The 20,189-nt window shown below is 44.3% G+C and overlaps 1 protein-coding gene across 1 annotated transcript; it reads left to right on the top strand.

Moving 5' to 3' along the window:
* The first annotated feature begins 4,082 nt into the window (after nt 1-4,082).
* Nucleotides 4,083-8,758, top strand: LOC116360607 (uncharacterized). Its single transcript, XM_031815552.1, has 2 exons — nt 4,083-4,955; nt 5,060-8,758. The coding sequence occupies exon 2, from the start codon at nt 6,087-6,089 to the stop codon at nt 6,747-6,749; it is 663 nt and encodes a 220-aa protein (XP_031671412.1). The 5' UTR covers nt 4,083-4,955; nt 5,060-6,086; the 3' UTR covers nt 6,750-8,758.
* Nucleotides 8,759-20,189: the final 11,431 nt, after the last annotated feature.

The following is a 20,189-nucleotide window of genomic DNA, read 5'->3' as shown; positions in this document are numbered from 1 at the left end:
CTCCTATAGTACCAGACCCCTTGTTCTACCAGATTAGTCCTCCTATAGTACCATGTTCTACCAGATTAGTCCTCCTATAGTACCATGTTCTACCAGATTAGTCCTCCTATAGTACCATGTTCTACCAGATTAGTCCTCCTATAGTACCATGTTCTACCAGATTAGTCCTCCTATAGAACCATGTTCTACCAGATTAGTCTCCTAGGTATTGGATGAAATAAAAACCATATCTAGTATGTATGGTGCTGTGTGGAAACAGTGGGTTATCTAGTGTGTATGGTGCTGTGTGGAAACAGTAGGTTATCTAGTGTGTATGGTGCTGTGTGGAAACAGTGGACTATCTAGTATGTATGGTGCTGTGTGGAAACAGTGAATTATCTAGTATGTATGGTGCTGTGTGGAAACTGTGGATTATCTAGTATGTATGGTGCTGTGTGGAAACAGTGGATTATCTAGTATGTATGGTGCTGTGTGGAAACTGTGGATTATCTAGTATGCATGGTGCTGTGTGGAAACAGTGGATTATCTAGTATGTATGGTGCTGTGTGGAAACAGTGGATTATCTAGTATGTATGGTGCTGTGTGGAAACTGTGGATTATCTAGTATGCATGGTGCTGTGTGGAAACAGTGGATTATCTAGTATGTATGGTGCTGTGTGGAAACTGTGGATTATCTAGTATGTATGGTGCTGTGTGGAAACTGTGGATTATCTAGTATGTATGGTGCTGTGTGGAAACAGTGGATTATCTAGTATGTATGGTGCTGTGTGGAAACAGTGGATTATCTAGTGTGTATGGTGCTGTGTGGAAACAGTATATTATCTAGTGTGTATGGTGCTGTGTGGAAACTGTGAGTCGTAGGAGCCTTTCAGTTGAAGAAATAATCCATAATGCCAGATCTAGATTTACCTAAATTGTCCTGCCAGATTATGAATTTATTTAAATGTTTATCTTTTTATATATTAACATCAGGGTACTCAGGCAGACGGGATAGTTCTTCCTCTTCCTTATTTGATAATGTTTTTAGAGTACAGTTGGCCAAAGCTCGAGACAGATCTGTACTTTTTAACTTGTAAAGCACCCAAACACCAATCAAGGGACCAAATGTAATGTGTTTTTTTTTTAGAGCCTGTGTTTTGATAAGCGTTTTGGCTACGTGCACAAAAGGTGGTGTGACGATGACTATGTAATAATCCCAAATGGCACCCTATTCCCTACACAGTGCACTACTTTTATTGCACTATATAGGGGAGAGGGTGCCACTTGGGATACAGATCCTATGCTAGAAGACACTCCCAATATACTGTATAGTCCAATATGTGGAAAAAGCACCGTTTCCGAGGGTAGAATTCACATCTTTGGATAACTTTTCAAAACAAACGATGTGGTACCATATGTCTGTGTATATACTGTGTTGATCATCATGATGATTGACATGCGATATGGAGTGGGGGGGCGGGACCAACGAGAAAAGGTTGGTCATGACATCATGATGATTGACATGCGATATGGGGTGGGGGGGCGGGACCAACGAGAAAAGGTTGGTCATGACATCATGATGATTGACATGCGATATGGGGTGGGGGGGCGGGACCAACGAGAAAAGGTTGGTCATGACATCATGATGATTGACATGCGATATGGGGTGGGGGGGCGGGACCAACGAGAAAAGGTTGGTCATGACATCATGATGATTGACATGCGATATGGGGTGGGGCGGGACCAACGAGAAAAGGTTGGTCATGACATCATGATGATTGACATGCGATATGGGGGGGGGGCGGGACCAACGATAAAAGGTTGGTCATGACATCATGATGATTGACATGCGATATGGGGGAGGGGGCGGGACCAACGAGAAAAGGTTGGTCATGGCATCATGATGATTGACATGCGATATGGGGTGGGGGGGCGGGACCAACGAGAAAAGGTTGGTCATGACATCATGATGATTGACATGCGATATGGGGTGGGGGGGCGGGACCAACGAGAAAAGGTTTAGGCGGCAGCTTTTGGTTTTGTTAACCATTTATACCACAACATGTTTTCCTGCGATGGGGATGAGTTGATGTGTATTGTCTGTTTCGTTTATGAAGTCGGAAATATATATACTATATATAACCCAATGCCTAATTATATAAATCACCTACGTTGGTCCTACTGACACTGACATGTGTATTTTCTTATCAATATGTATTATATATGTTTTTGTCTCTACACTTCTATAACTGTATCTTATTCCAAACCAGAATGTATTGGATAGCTCTGGTCCACGGTGTTATCACACGTCCCTCCATGAAGACATATATATAATGCCCTGGACCAGAGCTATGTATTGGATAGCTCTGGTCCACGGTGTTACCACACGTCCCTCCATGAAGACATATATATAATGCCCTGGACCAGAGCTATGTATTAGATAGCTCTGGTCCACTGTGTTACCACACGTCCCTCCATGAAGACATATATATAATGCCCTGGACCAGAGCTATGTATTGGATAGCTCTGGTCCACGGTGTTACCACACGTCCTTCCATGAAGACATATATATAATGCCCTGGACCAGAGCTATGTATTGGATAGCTCTGGTCCACGGTGTTACCACACGTCCTTCCATGAAGACATATATATAATGCCCTGGACCAGAGCTATGTATTGGATAGCTCTGGTCCACGGTGTTACCACACGTCCTTCCATGAAGACACATATATATATATATAATGCCCTGGACCAGAGCTATGTATTAGATAGCTCTGGTCCACTGTGTTACCACACGTCCCTCCATGAAGACATATATATAATGCCCTGGACCAGAGCTATGTATTGGATAGCTCTGGTCCACTGTGTTACCACACGTCCCTCCATGAAGACACATATATAATGCCCTGGATCAAAGCTATGGTTATGGGCCAGATAGGGCCCAGGTCAACAGTAGTGCACTACGTAGGGAATAGGATGCCGTTTGAGATACATCCTATGTCTTTTAAACTAAAAGCAATGATTTATACAGTACAAAGTGTTAATACGATTTTAACTACTGATATGTAAATTACCTGCTATGAGTGCACAAGTCATTTAATAAATTATTAAGATGTTATTGAACCTAAATAAGGTGTTTAAATATATTTTTTCTATATTCGTTGTATAAAAGATTCTGTTCTGTTAGAAACACGTCATTACGAAGCTTCCTTCATATTGGACATGGCTCGAATGGCACCCTATTCCCTATATAGTGCACTACTTTGGACCAGGACCTGCATAGAGAATAGGGTGCCAGGGCCCATAGGATTCTGATCTAAAGTAGTGCACTATATAGGGAATAGGGTGCCAGGGGCCATAGGGATCTGGTCTAAAGTAGTGCACTATATAGGGAATAGGGCTCTGGTCTAAAGTAGTGCACTATATAGGGAATAGGGTGCCATTTGGGAAACAGACATTGTCTTCATAGCTCAGCAACGTTCAATTCTGCTCACGTTGGAACTACCGCATTGATCTTAAACCAATCAATCGATCTGATTATCCATATTACTCTGGCCTTCATCATGATCAAAATGTTTCACACCCTCCGTCACATCATTTCTTATGAATGTACTACACTGTTTCAGTACATAGAAAACAAAAACAGTGAGACTAAATGTGCAGTTTATCTTTCTGATTCAGATGTATTGGTATGAACGCGATCTGATCCCTCCTGTCCCTAACAACCCCCCCTCCTGTCCCTAACAACCCCCCCATCCTGTCCCTAACAATCCCCGCCCCCTCCTGTCCCTAACAACCCCCCCTCCTGTCCCTAACAACCCCCCCTTCTCCTGTCCATAACAATCCCCCCCCTCCTGTCCCTAACAATCCCCCCCCTCCTGTCCCTAACAATCCCCCCCTAGGCCAAAGCCACTTCCTGTCCCTAACAATCCCCCCCCCCCCCCCTCCTGTCCCTAACAATCCCCCCCTAGGCCAAAGCCACTTCCTGTCCCTAACAATCCCCCCCCCCTCCTGTCCCTAACAATCCCCCCCTAGGCCAAAGCCACTTCCTGTCCCTAACAACCCCCCCCCCTCCTGTCCCTAACAATCCCCCCCCCTCCTGTCCCTAACAATCCCCCCCTAGGCCAAAGCCACTTCCTGTCCCTAACAATCCCCCCCTAGGCCAAAGCCACTTCCTGTCACGCCCCATCCACTGAAGTCCCAGTAGGAACCAGGCTGAAAACAAAACCCTATTTCTTTAAATACCTTGTTGTGCTAGGGAACAGTTGATTTCTCCCATGGACCTTAAGGTGTGAAAGCTAACGAATGTCTGTCATTGTGTTAGGTTGGTTCATTCAGGACACTGCTATACGGTACAATGTCTGTCATTATGTTAAGTTGGTTCATTCAGGACACTGCTATACGGTACAATGTCTGTCATTGTGTTAAGTTGGTTCATTCAGGACACTGCTATACGGTACAATGTCTGTCATTATGTTAAGTTGGTTCATTCAGGACACTGCTGTACGCTAAGTTGGTTCATTCAGGACACTGCTATACGGTACGATGTCTGTCATTGTGTTAAGTTGGTTCATTCAGGACACTGCTATACGTTAAGTTGGTTCATTCAGGACACTGCTATACATTAAGTTGGTTCATTCAGGACACTGCTATACATTAAGTTGGTTCATTCAGGACACTGCTATACGGTACAATGTCTGTCATTATGTTAAGTTGGTTCATTCAGGACACTGCTATACGCTAAGTTGGTTCATTCAGGACACTGCTATACGTTAAGTTGGTTCATTCAGGACACTGCTATACATTAAGTTGGTTCATTCAGGACACTGCTATACATTAAGTTGGTTCATTCAGGACACTGCTATACGGTACAATGTCTGTCATTGTGTTAGGTTGGTTCATTCAGGACACTGCTATACGTTAAGTTGGTTCATTCAGGACACTGCTATACGGTACAATGTCTGTCATTGTGTTAGGTTGGTTCATTCAGGACACTGCTATACTGTACAATGTCTGTCATTATGTTAAGTTGGTTCATTCAGGACACTGCTATACGGTACAATGTCTGTCATTGTGTTAGGTTGGTTCATTCAGGACACTGCTATACGTTAAGTTGGTTCATTCAGGACACTGCTATACTGTACAATGTCTGTCATTATGTTAAGTTGGTTCATTCAGGACACTGCTATCATGTACAATGTCTGTCATTATGTTAAGTTGGTTCATTCAGGACACTGCTATACGGGACAATGTCTGTCATTGTGTTAAGTTGGTTCATTCAGGACACTGGTATACTGTACAATGTCTGTCATTATGTTAAGTTGGTTCATTCAGGACACTGCTATACTGTACAATGTCTGTCATTGTGTTAAGTTGGTTCATTCAGGACACTGCTATACGTTAAGTTGGTTCATTCAGGACACTGCTATACGGTACGATGTCTGTCATTGTGATAAGTTGGTTCATTCAGGACACTGCTATACGTTAAGTTGGTTCATTCAGGACACTGCTATACGGTACGATGTCTGTCATTGTGATAAGTTGGTTCATTCAGGACACTGCTATACGTTAAGTTGGTTCATTCAGGACACTGCTATACGGTACAATGTCTGTCATTGTGATAAGTTGGTTCATTCAGGACACTGCTATACGTTAAGTTGGTGAAGAAGAAGAAGGGATAGTCTGGAAATGATGAGGTCCTCGTTTTGATCACTTTTGGGATCTCATCATATAAAAAACATTTAAATAAATTACTAAAAGTCTGATTTCTGCTTATTGATTCAAATAGTGTGTGTGTGTTACCGTTAACCTCCTTAAGGATAATGCTGTAAGACACAATCATTACCTTTAATCTTGTTTAGGATAATGCCGTAAAGCCTCAGGCATGACCTTTCACCTCGTTTAGGATAATGCTTGTAAAGCCTCGGTCGTGACCTTTCATCTCGTTTAGGATAATGCTGCGAAGCCTCAGTCATGACCTTTCATCTCGTTTAGGATAATGCTGTGAAGCCACAAACAAACAAAGAGTGATTCTAGGTGGAAGTCACCCTGTCTCTCTTCCTGTCTGCCTTACTGACCCTGCCACCAGCCTGGTCAGATTGATTACCATGGACACCAGCCTGGTCAGATTGATTACCAAGGACACCAGCCTGGTCAAAGTGATTACCATGGACACCAACCTGGTCAGAGTGATTACCATGGACACCAGCCTGGTCAGATTGATTACCAAGGACACCAGCCTGGTCAAAGTGATTACCATGGACACCAACCTGGTCAGAGTGATTACCATGGACACCAGCCTGGTCAGAGTGATTACCATGGACACCAGCCTCATCAGAGTGATTACCATGGACACCAGCCTGGTCAGAGTGATTACCATGGACACCAGCCTCGTCAGAGTGATTACCATGGACACCAGCCTCGTCAGAGTGATTACCATGGACACCAGCCTGGTCAGAGTGATTACCATGGACACCAGTCTGGTCAGAGTGATTACCATGGACACCAGCCTCGTCAGAGTGATTACCATGGACACCAGCCTCGTCAGAGTGATTACCATGGACACCAGCCTGGTCAGAGTGATTACCATGGACACCAGTCTGGTCAGAGTGATTACCATGGACACCAGCCTGGTCAGAGTGATTACCATGGACACCAGCCTGGTCAGAGTGATTACCATGGACACCAGCCTGGTCAGAGTGACTAGCACGGTGGCACGAACACACCCTGTGGCCCTCAGACTGGTTGTTTGCCATTCAATGCCAAAGTGACCCTTTTGGACAGCAGCACAAACACAATACAGCTGACGTGTTGCAGAAACATACACAGAGGAACCCAAAGCAGCCAAACAGACACGTACTCTCAGACGCATATTATCGACATGTCAGCGTCACACCACTCTCTAAATACTACTACGCTGTGCTTCAACGTCACACCACTCTCTAAATAATACTACTATGCTGTGCTTCAGCGTCACACCACTCTCTAAATACTACTACGCTGTGCTTCAGCGTCACACCACTCTCTAAATCCTACTACGCTGTGCTTCAGCATCACACCACTCTCTAAATACTACTACGCTGTGCTTCAGCGTCACACCACTCTCTAAATACTACTACGCTGTGCTTCAGCGTCACACCACTCTCTAAATACTACTACGCTGTGCTTCAGCGTCACACCACTCTCTAAATACTACTACGCTGTGCTTCAGTGTCACACCACTCTCTAAATCCTACTACGCTGTGCTTCAGCGTCACACCACTCTCTAAATACTACTACGCTGTGCTTCAGCGTCACACCACTCTCTAAATAATACTACGCTGTGCTTCAGTGTCACACCACTTTCTAAATACTACCACGCTGTGCTTCAGCGTCACACCACTCTCTAAATACTACTACGCTGTGCTTCAGCATCACACCACTCTCTAAATACTACTACGCCGTGCTTCAGTGTCACACCACTCTCTAAATACTACTATGCTGTGCTTCAGCGTCACACCACATTCTAAATAATACTACGCTGTGCTTCAGCGTCGCACCACATTCTAAATAATACTACGCTGTGCTTCAGTGTCACACCACTTTCTAAATACTACTACGCTGTGCTTCAGTGTCACACCACTTTCTAAATCCTACTACGATGTGCTTCAACGTCACACCACTTTCTAAATACTACTATGCTGTGCTTCAGCGTCACACCACTCTCTAAATACTACTACGCTGTGCTTCAGCATCACACCACTCTCTAAATACTACTACGCCGTGCTTCAGTGTCACACCACTCTCTAAATACTACTATGCTGTGCTTCAGCGTCACACCACTCTCTAAATACTACTACGCTGTGCTTCAGCGTCACACCACTCTCTATATACTACTACGCCATGCTTCAGCGTCGCACCACATTCTAAATACTACTACGCCGTGCTTCAGCGTCACACCACTCTCTAGATACTACCCTTCTGTGCTTCAGCGTCACACCACTCTCTAAATACTACTACGCTGTGCTTCAGCGTCACACCACTCTCTAAATACTACTCTTCTGTGCTTCTTAGCCAGTCAAATGTGATATTACTGTAACTATGTGGGGTCGTTTTAAAAGTGCATTCTGGTAGATTTCCAAATGCAAACATGTATGATGCATCAAAGAGCCACAAGCTCTTCCAAGCTCTTCCACCCCCCCCCCACCTCCCTCCCCCAAAGCTGGCAACAGCCAGTGAGACAATCAGTACAGCCTCTCCTAATGGAACCTGGTCTGTAGCAGCTCTCTAAAATAGCCAGGCATCTGAAACTAGCTGGCCAGCCGTGACACAGTTGGAAACGTAGTGGAATATAGAGACCCTGCTGAATACCAGGAGCTGAAGGCTACTACAGTAGCTCACTGGGCCTGCTATGATCTGACTTGAGACCTGTCTCTATATATGAAGAGTTAAGATCTGAACTGGGACCTGCGTCACAGCAGGACTGAATGGTACAGCAGCTCACTGGGCCTGCTATGATCTGACTTGAGACCTGTCTCTATATGGAGGGTTAAGATCTGAACTGGGACCTGCGTCACAGCAGGACTGAATGGTACAGCAGCTCACTGGGCCTGTTATGATCTGACTTGAGACCTGTCTCTATTTGGGGTGATGGACTCAGATACATAGATGGAATTCTGCGTGTCTGAGGTCAGGCCTCCTACCACTAGGGTGGTCAGGGTTTCTACCACTAGGGTGGTCAGGGTTTCTACCACTAGGGTGGTCAGGGTTTCTACCACTAGGGTGGTCAGGGTTTCTACCACTAGGGTAGTCAGGGTTTCTACCACTAGGGTGGTCAGGGTTTCTACCACTACAGTGGTCAGGGTTTCTACCACTAGGGTAGTCAGGATTTCTACCACTAGGGTGGTCAGGGTTTCTACCACTAGGGTGGTCAGGGTTTCTACCACTAGGGTGGTCAGGGTTTCTACCACTAGGGTGGTCAGGGTTTCTACCACTAGATATCCACAGTAAAACGAGTCCTATATCGACAGGCTGTCCGAAACGTTTGACCCAAGTTAAACAATTTAAAGGCAATGCTACCAAATACTAATTGAGTGCATGTTAACTTCTGACCCCCTAGGAATGTGATGAAAGAAATAAAAGCTGAAATAAATCATTCTCTCTACTATTATTCTGACATTTCACATTCTTAAAATAAAGTGATGATCCTAACTGACTTAAGACAGGGAATTTTTACTAGGATTAAATGTCAGGAATTGTGAAAAACTGAGTTTAAATGTATTTGGCTAAGGTGTATGTAAACTTACGACTTCAACTGTATGTAACCATGGAACACTAGTCACTTTAATAATGTTTACATACTGTTTTACTAATTGCATACTAATATACTGTATTCTACTGTATTCTAGTCAATGCTTGTCCTAGTATTAAAATATTTGTGTATTGTTGTGAGTTGTTAGCTATTACTGCACTGTCAGAGCTAGGAACACAAGCATTTAGTTAGATATTACTGCACTGTTGGAGCTAGGAACATAAGCATTTAGTTAGATACTACTGCACTGTTGGAGCTAGGAACACAAGCATTTAGTTAGATACTACTGCACTGTTGGATCTAGAAACACAAGCATTTAGTTAGATATTACTGTACTGTAGGAGCTAGGAACACAAGCATTTAGTTAGATACTACTGCACTGTAGGAGCCAGGAACACAAGCATTTAGTTAGATACTACTGTACTGTTGGAGCTAGGGACACAAACATTTCACTACAACCGCATTAAGGAGTCTGTAGCAGCTTGTAGAAGCCTGTAGCAGTCTGTAGGAGTATGTAGCAGCCTGTAGCAGCTTGTCGCAGCAGGTAGCAGTCTGTAGCAGCCTGTAGCAGCTTGTAGCAGTCTGTAGCGGTATGTAGCAGTATGTAGCAGCCTGTAGCGGTATGTAGCAGTATCTAGCAGTATGTAGCAGTCTGTAGCAGCCTGTAGCAGCTTGTAGCAGTCTGTAGCGGTATGTAGCAGTATGTAGCAGCCTGTAGCAGCTTGTAGCAGTATGTAGCAGCCTGTAGCAGCTTGTAGCAGCCTGTAGCAGTATGTAGCAGTATGTAGCAGTATGTAGCAGCCTGTAGCAGTATGTAGCAGCCGGTAGCAGTCTGTAGCAGTATGTAGCAGCCTGTAGCAGTATGTAGCAGTCTGTAGCAGCTTGTAGCAGCCTGTAGCAGTATGTAGCAGCCTGTAGCAGCTTGTAGCAGCCTGTAGCAGTATGTAGCAGTATGTAGCAGTATGTAGCAGCCTGTAGCAGTATGTAGCAGCCGGTAGCAGTCTGTAGCAGTATGTAGCAGCCTGTAGCAGTATGTAGCAGTATGTAGCAGTCTGTAGCAGCCTGTAGCAGCCTGTAGCAGGATCTAGCAGATTGTAACAGTATGTAGCAGCCTGTAGCAGTATGTAGCAGTCTGGAGCAGTCTGTAGCAGTATGTAGCAGCCTGTAGCAGGATCTAGCAGTCTGTAGCAGTATGTAGCAGTCTGTAGCAGCCTGTAGCAGGATCTAGCAGCATCTAGTAGTCTGTAGCAGCCTGTAACAGTATCTAGCAGTCTGTAGCAGCCAGTAGCAGCCTGTAGCAGTATGTAGCCATCTGTAGCAGCATCTAGCAGTCTGTAGCAGCCTGTAGCAGCATCTAGCAGTCTGTAGCAGTATCTAGCAGTATGTAGCAGTCTGTAGCAGTATCTAGCAGTATGTAGCAGTATGTAGCAGCTTGTAGCAGCCTGTAGCAGTCTGTAGCAGTATGTAGCAGTCTGTAGCAGTCTGTAGCAGTATGTAGCAGTCTGTAGCAGTATCTAGCAGTATGTAGCAGTCTGTAGCAGTATCTAGCAGTATGTAGCAGTCTGTAGCAGTATCTAGCAGTATGTAGCAGTCTGTAGCAGTATCTAGCAGTATGTAGCAGCTTGTAGCAGCCTGTAGCAGCTTGTAGCAGCCTGTAGCAGTCTGTAGTAGCCTCTAGCAGCCTGTAGCAGCCTGTAGCAGTCTGTAGCAGCCTGAAGCAGCATCTAGCAGTCTGTAGCAGCATCTAGCAGTCTGTAGCAGTATCTAGCAGTATGTAGCAGCCTGTAGCATGATGTAGTAGTCTGTAGCAGCTTGTAGCAGTCTGTAGCAGTCTGTAGCAGCCTGTAGCAGCCTGTAGCAGCCTGTAGCAGCCTGTAGCAGTCTGTAGCAGCCTGTAGCAGTATGTAGCAGCCTGTAGCAGTCTGTAGCAGTATGTAGCAGTATGTAGCAGCCTGTAGCAGCCTGTAGCAGCCTGTAGCAGTCTGTAGCAGCCTGTAGCAGTATGTAGCAGTATCTAGCAGTATGTAGCAGTCTGTAGCAGCATGTAGCAGTATGTAGCAGCCTGTAGCAGCATCTAGCAGTATGTAGCAGCCTGTAGCAGTATGTAGCAGTCTGTAGCAGCCTGTAGCAGTATGTAGCAGCCTGTAGCAGCCTGTAGCAGTCTGTAGCAGCCTGTAGCAGGATCTAGCATTCTGTAGCAGTCTGTAGCAGTATGTAGCAGCCTGTAGCAGTATGTAGCAGTATGTAGCAGTCTGTAGATTAGTTAGATAAATAGGTCATTAGATCATGTAATATTATGGATCACATTTTCTCCAACGACTACTTCCTGAAAAGCTACTTCCTGAAAGGTTACTTCCTGAAAGGCTACTTCCTGAAAGGCTACTTCCTGAAAGGCCTCCACCACCAGAGTGACCTTGGATATGGCTGGTCTTAGAGACGAGGACCGCACAGACTCTACACAGACTGCATCACCAGTGGTCTCTACACAGACTGCCTGACTGCATCAAATCAAATCAAATCAAATCAAATTTATTTATATAGCCCTTCGTACATCAGCTGATATCTCAAAGTGCTGTACAGAAACCCAGCCTAAAACCCCAAACAGCAAGCAATGCAGGTGGAGAAGCACGTGGTCTCTACACAGACTGCCTGACTGCATCATCAGTGGTCTCTACACAGACTGCCTGACTGCATCATCAGTGGTCTCTACACAGACTGCCCGACTGCATCATCAGTGGTCTCTACACAGACTGCCTGATCAGCTGCACATGGAGCAAGAGGAAACATATGACTAATCAGCACTAGCCTGGTCTGGGCTTTAATCCCCTGTCCGTCTGTCTGCTGCCCCACGGGTCCCCACAGTCGCATCGCTAACACTGCTTCTATCATGCAACTGGCCTCATGAAGGCTCCATGTAGGCTCACATTGGTGTAAACACAGAGGTGTCAGTCTAGGGAAGGGTGTGTGAGACACAGGATGACCTGTTGTTATGTTTCACCAGACAAGCAGAGGCCTAGCTATAAGAGACGAGGACCCGCTCTGTCCCGCTCTGTCCCGCTCTGACCTGCTCTGTCCCGCTCTGTCCCGCTCTGTCCCACTCTGTCCTGCTCTGTCCCGCTCTGACCTGCCTCGTCTTGTCTTGTTTGTCAATCACTAGAACATATGTCTGCTGAGAGCCAGATGGTACAGCACTCTAGCTACGGTGTTACTGGAGAGAGGGGGAAGGGGGAGAGAAAGAGGAGAGAGCAAGAGAGAGAGAGGGGGAGAGAGAGAAGGAGGGAGGGGGAGAGAGAGAAGGAGGGAGGGGGAAGGGGGAGAGAAAGAGAAGGGAGGGGGAGAGAGAGATGGGGGAGAGATAGGAGGGAGGGGGAAGGGAGAGAGGGGGAGAGAGAGGGGGAGAGAGAGAAGGAGAGAGGGGGAGAGAGAGAAGGAGGGAGGGGGAGAGAGAGAAGGGAGGGGGAAGGGGGAGAGAGAGAAGGGAGGGGGAAGGAGGAGAGAAAGAGAAGGGAGGGGGAGAGAGAGGGAGGGAGAGAGATAGATGGGGGGTGGGAGAAAGAGGGGGGAAGAGAGAGAGGGAGAGAGAAAGAAATAGATGCAGTCCTTCGACTACCAGACCCACATTGTCCGTGACAGTTTCTGAATCAATCTTAACCTCAAGGAATAAAACTCAGTGATGTCACCCGTCTGTCTGTCCGCTAACCAGGTAGGCCAGTTGAGAACACCTTTATTTAACCAGGTAGGCCAGTTGAGAACAAGTTTTCATTTACAACTGCGACCTGGCCAAGATAAAGCAAAGCAGTGTGACACAGACAACAACACAGAGTTACACATGGAGTAAACAATAAGCAAGTCAATGGCACAATAAACAAGTCAATGACACAGTAGAAAAAAGAAAGTTTATATACAGTGTGTGTAAAATGCTGTAAATAGGCCAATAGGAGCGAATAGTTACAATTTAGCAGATTACACTGGAGTGATAGATGATCAGATGGTCATGTGCAGGTAGAGATATTGGTGTGCAAAAGAGCAGAAAAGTAAATAAATAAAAACAGTATGGGGATGAGGTAGGTGAAAAAGTGTGGGCTATTTACCAATAGACTATGTACAGCTGCAGCGATCGGTTAGCTGCTCAGATAGCTGATGTTTGAAGTTGGTGAGGGAGATGAAAGTCTCCAACTTCAGCGATTTTTGCATTTCGTTCCAGTCACTGGCAGCAGAGAACTGGAACGAAAGGTGGCCAAATGTTGGCTTTAGGGATGATCAGTGAGATACACCTGCTGGAGCGCGTGCTACGGGTGGGTGTTGTTATCGTGACCAGTGAACTGAGATAAGGCGGAGCTTTACCTAGCATGGACTTGTAGATGAGCTGGAGCCAGTGGGTTTGGCGACGAATAGGTAGCGAGGGCCAGCTGACGAAAGAATACAGGTCGCAGTGGTGGGCAGTATATGGGGCTTTGGTAACAAAACGGATGGCACTGTGATAAACTGCATCCAGTTTGCTGAGTAGAGTGTTGGAGGCCATTTTGTAGATGACATCGTCGAAGTCGAGGGTCGGTAGGATAGTCAGTTTTATGAGGGTAAGTTTGGCGGCATGAGTGAAGGAGGCTTTGTTGCGAAATAGAAAGCCGATTCTAGATTTGATTTTGGATTGGAGATGTGTAACATGAGTCTGGAAGGAGAGTTTACAGTCTAGCCAGACACCTAGGTACTTATAGATGTCCACATATTCTAGGTCGGAACCATCCAGGGTGGTGCGGGTGCAGGCAGCGAACGGTTGAAAAGCATGCATTTGGTTTTAGTAGAGTTTAAGAGCAGTTGGAGGCCACAGAAAGAGAGTTGTATGGCATTGAAGCTCGTTTGGAGGTTAGTTAGCACGGTGTCCAAGGACGGGCCGGAAGTATATAGAATGGTGTCGTCTGCGTAGAGGTGGATCAGGGAATCGCCCGCAGCAAGAGCAACATCATTGATATATACAGAGAAAAGAGTCTGCCCGAGAATTAAACCCTGTGGCACCCCCATAGAGACTTCCGGACAACAGGCCCTCCGATTTGACACACTGAACTCTGTCTGCAAAGTAATTGGTGAACCAGGCAAGGCAGTCATCCGAAAAACCGAGGCTACTGAGTCTGCCGATAAGAATATGGTGATTGACAGAGTCGAAAGCCTTGGCAAGGTCGATGAAGACGGCTGCACAGTACTGTCTTTTATCGATGGCGGTTATGATATTGTTTAGTACCTTGAGCGTGGCTGAGGTGCACCTGTGACCGGCTCGGAAACCAGATTGCACAGCGGAGAAGGTACTGAATGTGAATGTGTGTTACTAAGCAATGGACAGCAATGGACAGCCTACCATGGTTAAGCAGTGTCATCAATTGCCGTCTGCTCCTGGCTTGAGGAAGGCTGTCAGGCAGTCAGCCAAGACCTCCCTGTCCCTACCATACGGCCTAGAGCTGGCATCGTATCTACCCTAACCTCCCTGTCCCTGTCCCTACCATACGGCCTAGAGCTGGCATCGTATCTACCCTAACCTCCCTGTCCCTGTCCCTGTCCCTGTCCCTGTCCCTACCATACGGCCTAGAGCTGGCATCGTATCTACCCTAACCTCCCTGTCCCTGTCCCTGTCCCTGTCCCTGTCCCTGTCCCTGTCCCTGTCCCTACCATACGGCCTAGAGCTGGCATCGTATCTACCCTAACCTCCATGTCCCTGTCCCTGTCCCTACCATACGGCCTAGAGCTGGCATCGTATCTACCCTAACCTCCCTGTCCCTGTCCCTGTCCCTGTCCCTGTCCCTGTCCCTGTCCCTGTCCCTGTCCCTACCATACGGCCTAGAGCTGGCATCGTATCTACCCTAACCTCCATGTCCCTGTCCCTGTCCCTGTCCCTGTCCCTGTCCCTGTCCCTACCATACGGCCTAGAGCTGGCATCGTATCTACCCTAACCTCCATGTCCCTGTCCCTGTCCCTGTCCCTGTCCCTGTCCCTGTCCCTGTCCCTGTCCCTACCATAGACAGACACCTAAGTGTTTATAGTTGTTCACATATTCTAGGTCGGAACCGTCCAGGGTGGTGATGCTAGTCAGGCGGGCGGGACACTAGAGTGGTTAGTGAGTTAGTCTTTATTAATTCCAAGTCATTAGCATGATTCAAAATGAGGCAGTACATCTCTGATAGACAGCACTATAGATAGATGGGTTCTGGATGGGTTCTGATATACAACACTATAGATAGATGGGTTCTGGATGGGTTCTGATATACAGCACTATAGATAGATGGGTTCTGATATACAGCACTATAGATAGATGGGTTCTGATATACAACACTATAGATAGATGGGTTCTGATATACAGCACTATGGATAGATGGGTTCTGGATGGGTTCTGATATACAGCACTATAGATAGATGGGTTCTGATATACAACACTATAGATAGATGGGTTCTGATATACAACACTATAGATAGATGGGTTCTGGATGGGTTCTGATATACAGCACTATAGATAGATGGGTTCTGATATACAACACTATAGATAGATGGGTTCTGATATACAGCACTATAGATAGATGGGTTCTGGATGGGTTCTGATATACAACACTATAGATAGATGGGTTCTGATATACAACACTATAGATAGATGGGTTCTGGATGGGTTCTGATATACAGCACTATAGATAGATGGGTTCTGATATACAGCACTATAGATAGATGGGTTCTGATATACAACACTATAGATAGATGGGTTCTGATATACAACACTATAGATAGATGGGTTCTGATATACAGCACTATAGATAGATGGGTTCTGATATACAGCACTATAGATAGATGGGTTCTGATATACAACACTATAGATAGATGGGTTCTGATATACAGCACTATAGATAGATGGGTTCTGGATGGGTTCTGATATACAGCACTATAGATAGATGGGTTCTGATATACAGAACTATAGATAGATGGGTTCTGGATGGGTTCTGATATACAGCACTATAGATAGATGGGTTCTGATATACAACACTATAGATAGATGGGTTCTGATATACAGCACTATAGATAGATGGGTTCTGGATGGGTTCTGATATACAGCACTATAGATAGATGGGTTCTGATATACAACACTATAGATAGATGGGTTCTGGATGGGTTCTGATATACAGCACTATAGATAGATGGGTTCTGATAGACAGCACTATAGATAGATGGGTTCTGATAGACAGCACTATAGATAGATGGGTTCTGATATACAGCACTATAGATAGATGGGTTCTGATATACAACACTATAGATAGATGGGTTCTGATATACAACACTATAGATAGATGGGTTCTGATATACAACACTATGGATAGATGGGTTCTGATATACAACACTATAGATAGATGGGTTCTGATATACAACACTATAGATAGATGGGTTCTGATATACAACACTATAGATAGATGGGTTCTGATATACAACACTATGGATAGATGGGTTCTGGATGGGTTCTGATATACAGCACTATGGATAGATGGGTTCTGATATACAACACTATGGATAGATGGGTTCTGGATGGGTTCTGATATACAGCACTATGGATAGATGGGTTCTGATATACAACACTATAGATAGATGGGTTCTGATATACAACACTATAGATAGATGGGTTCTGATATACAACACTATAGATAGATGGGTTCTGATATACAACACTATAGATAGATGGGTTCTGGATGGGTTCTGATATACAGCACTATAGATAGATGGGTTCTGATATACAGCACTATAGATAGATGGGTTCTGGATGGGTTCTGATATACAACACTATAGATAGATGGGTTCTGATATACAGCACTATAGATAGATGGGTTCTGATATACAACACTATAGATAGATGGGTTCTGGATGGGTTCTGATATACAACACTATAGATAGATGGGTTCTGATATACAGCACTATAGATAGATGGGTTCTGGATGGGTTCTGATATAGAGCACTATAGATAGATGGGTTCTGGATGGGTTCTGATATAGAGCACTATAGATAGATGGGTTCTGGATGGGTTCTGATAGACAGCACTATAGATAGATGGGTTCTGATATACAGAACTATAGATAGATGGGTTCTGGATGGGTTCTGATATACAACACTATAGATAGATGGGTTCTGATATACAACACTATAGATAGATGGGTTCTGATATACAGAACTATGGATAGATGGGTTCTGGATGGGTTCTGATATACAGCACTATAGATAGATGGGTTCTGATATACAACACTATAGATAGATGGGTTCTGGATGGGTTCTGATATACAGCACTATAGATAGATGGGTTCTGATATACAGCACTATAGATAGATGGGTTCTGATATACAACACTATAGATAGATGGGTTCTGGATGGGTTCTGATATAGAGCACTATAGATAGATGGGTTCTGATATACAACACTATAGATAGATGGGTTCTGATATACAGCACTATAGATAGATGGGTTCTGATATACAGCACTATAGATAGATGGGTTCTGGATGGGTTCTGATATACAACACTATAGATAGATGGGTTCTGGATGGGTTCTGATATACAGCACTATAGATAGATGGGTTCTGATATACAACACTATAGATAGATGGGTTCTGATATACAACACTATAGATAGATGGGTTCTGGATGGGTTCTGATATACAACACTATAGATAGATGGGTTCTGGATGGGTTCTGATATACAGCACTATAGATAGATGGGTTCTGATATACAGCACTATAGATAGATGGGTTCTGGATGGGTTCTGATATACAGCACTATAGATAGATGGGTTCTGATATACAACACTATAGATAGATGGGTTCTGGATGGGTTCTGATATACAACACTATAGATAGATGGGTTCTGATATACAGCACTATAGATAGATGGGTTCTGGATGGGTTCTGATATACAACACTATAGATAGATGGGTTCTGATATACAGCACTATAGATAGATGGGTTCTGGATGGGTTCTGATATACAACACTATAGATAGATGGGTTCTGGATGGGTTCTGATATACAACACTATAAATAGATGGGTTCTGATATACAGCACTATAGATAGATGGGTTCTGATATACAACACTATAGATAGATGGGTTCTGGATGGGTTCTGATATACAACACTATAGATAGATGGGTTCTGATATACAACACTATAGATAGATGGGTTCTGGATGGGTTCTGATATACAGCACTATAGATAGATGGGTTCTGGATGGGTTCTGATATACAACACTATAGATAGATGGGTTCTGATATACAACACTATAGATAGATGGGTTCTGATATACAGCACTATAGATAGATGGGTTCTGGATGGGTTCTGATATAGAGCACTATAGATAGATGGGTTCTGATATACAACACTATAGATAGATGGGTTCTGGATGGGTTCTGATATAGAGCACTATAGATAGATGGGTTCTGGATGGGTTCTGATAGACAGCACTATAGATAGATGGGTTCTGATATACAGAACTATAGATAGATGGGTTCTGATATACAGCACTATAGATAGATGGGTTCTGGATGGGTTCTGATATACAGCACTATAGATAGATGGGTTCTGGATGGGTTCTGATATACAACACTATAGATAGATGGGTTCTGATATACAACACTATAGATAGATGGGTTCTGATATACAACACTATAGATAGATGGGTTCTGATATACAGCACTATAGATAGATGGGTTCTGATATACAACACTATAGATAGATGGGTTCTGGATGGGTTCTGATATACAGCACTATAGATAGATGGGTTCTGATATACAACACTATAGATAGATGGGTTCTGGATGGGTTCTGATATACAGCACTATAGATAGATGGGTTCTGATATACAACACTATGGGGATAGATGGGTTCTGGATGGGTTCTGATATACAGCACTATAGATAGATGGGTTCTGATATACAGCACTATAGATAGATGGGTTCTGGATGGGTTCTGATATACAGCACTATAGATAGATGGGTTCTGATATACAACACTATAGATAGATGGGTTCTGGATGGGTTCTGATATACAGCACTATAGATAGATGGGTTCTGATATACAGCACTATAGATAGATGGGTTCTGATATACAACACTATAGATAGATGGGTTCTGGATGGGTTCTGATATACAGCACTATAGATAGATGGGTTCTGATATACAGCACTATAGATAGATGGGTTCTGATATACAGCACTATAGATAGATGGGTTCTGATATACAACACTATAGATAGATGGGTTCTGATATACAACACTATTGATAGATGGGTTCTGATATACAACACTATAGATAGATGGGTTCTGATATACAACACTATAGATAGATGGGTTCTGATATACAACACTATAGATAGATGGGTTCTGATATACAACACTATGGATAGATGGGTTCTGGATGGGTTCTGATATACAGCACTATAGATAGATGGGTTCTGATATACAACACTATAGATAGATGGGTTCTGATATACAACACTATAGATAGATGGGTTCTGATATACAACACTATAGATAGATGGGTTCTGATATACAACACTATAGATAGATGGGTTCTGATATACAACACTATGGATAGATGGGTTCTGGATGGGTTCTGATATACAGCACTATAGATAGATGGGTTCTGGATGGGTTCTGATATACAGCACTATAGATAGATGGGTTCTGGATGGGTTCTGATATACAGCACTATAGATAGATGGGTTCTGGATGGGTTCTGATATACAACACTATAGATAGATGGGTTCTGATATACAGCACTATAGATAGATGGGTTCTGATATACAACACTATAGATAGATGGGTTCTGATATACAGTACTATAGATAGATGGGTTCTGATATACAACACTATAGATAGATGGGTTCTGATATACAACACTATAGATAGATGGGTTCTGGAT

Source organism: Oncorhynchus kisutch, unplaced genomic scaffold (assembly GCF_002021735.2).
Source record: "Oncorhynchus kisutch isolate 150728-3 unplaced genomic scaffold, Okis_V2 Okis09a-Okis19a_hom, whole genome shotgun sequence".
Classification (NCBI taxonomy): Eukaryota; Metazoa; Chordata; class Actinopteri; order Salmoniformes; family Salmonidae; genus Oncorhynchus; species Oncorhynchus kisutch.
Note: the sequence above shows the minus strand (reverse complement) of the source record. Positions and strands in the feature narration are given on the sequence as shown.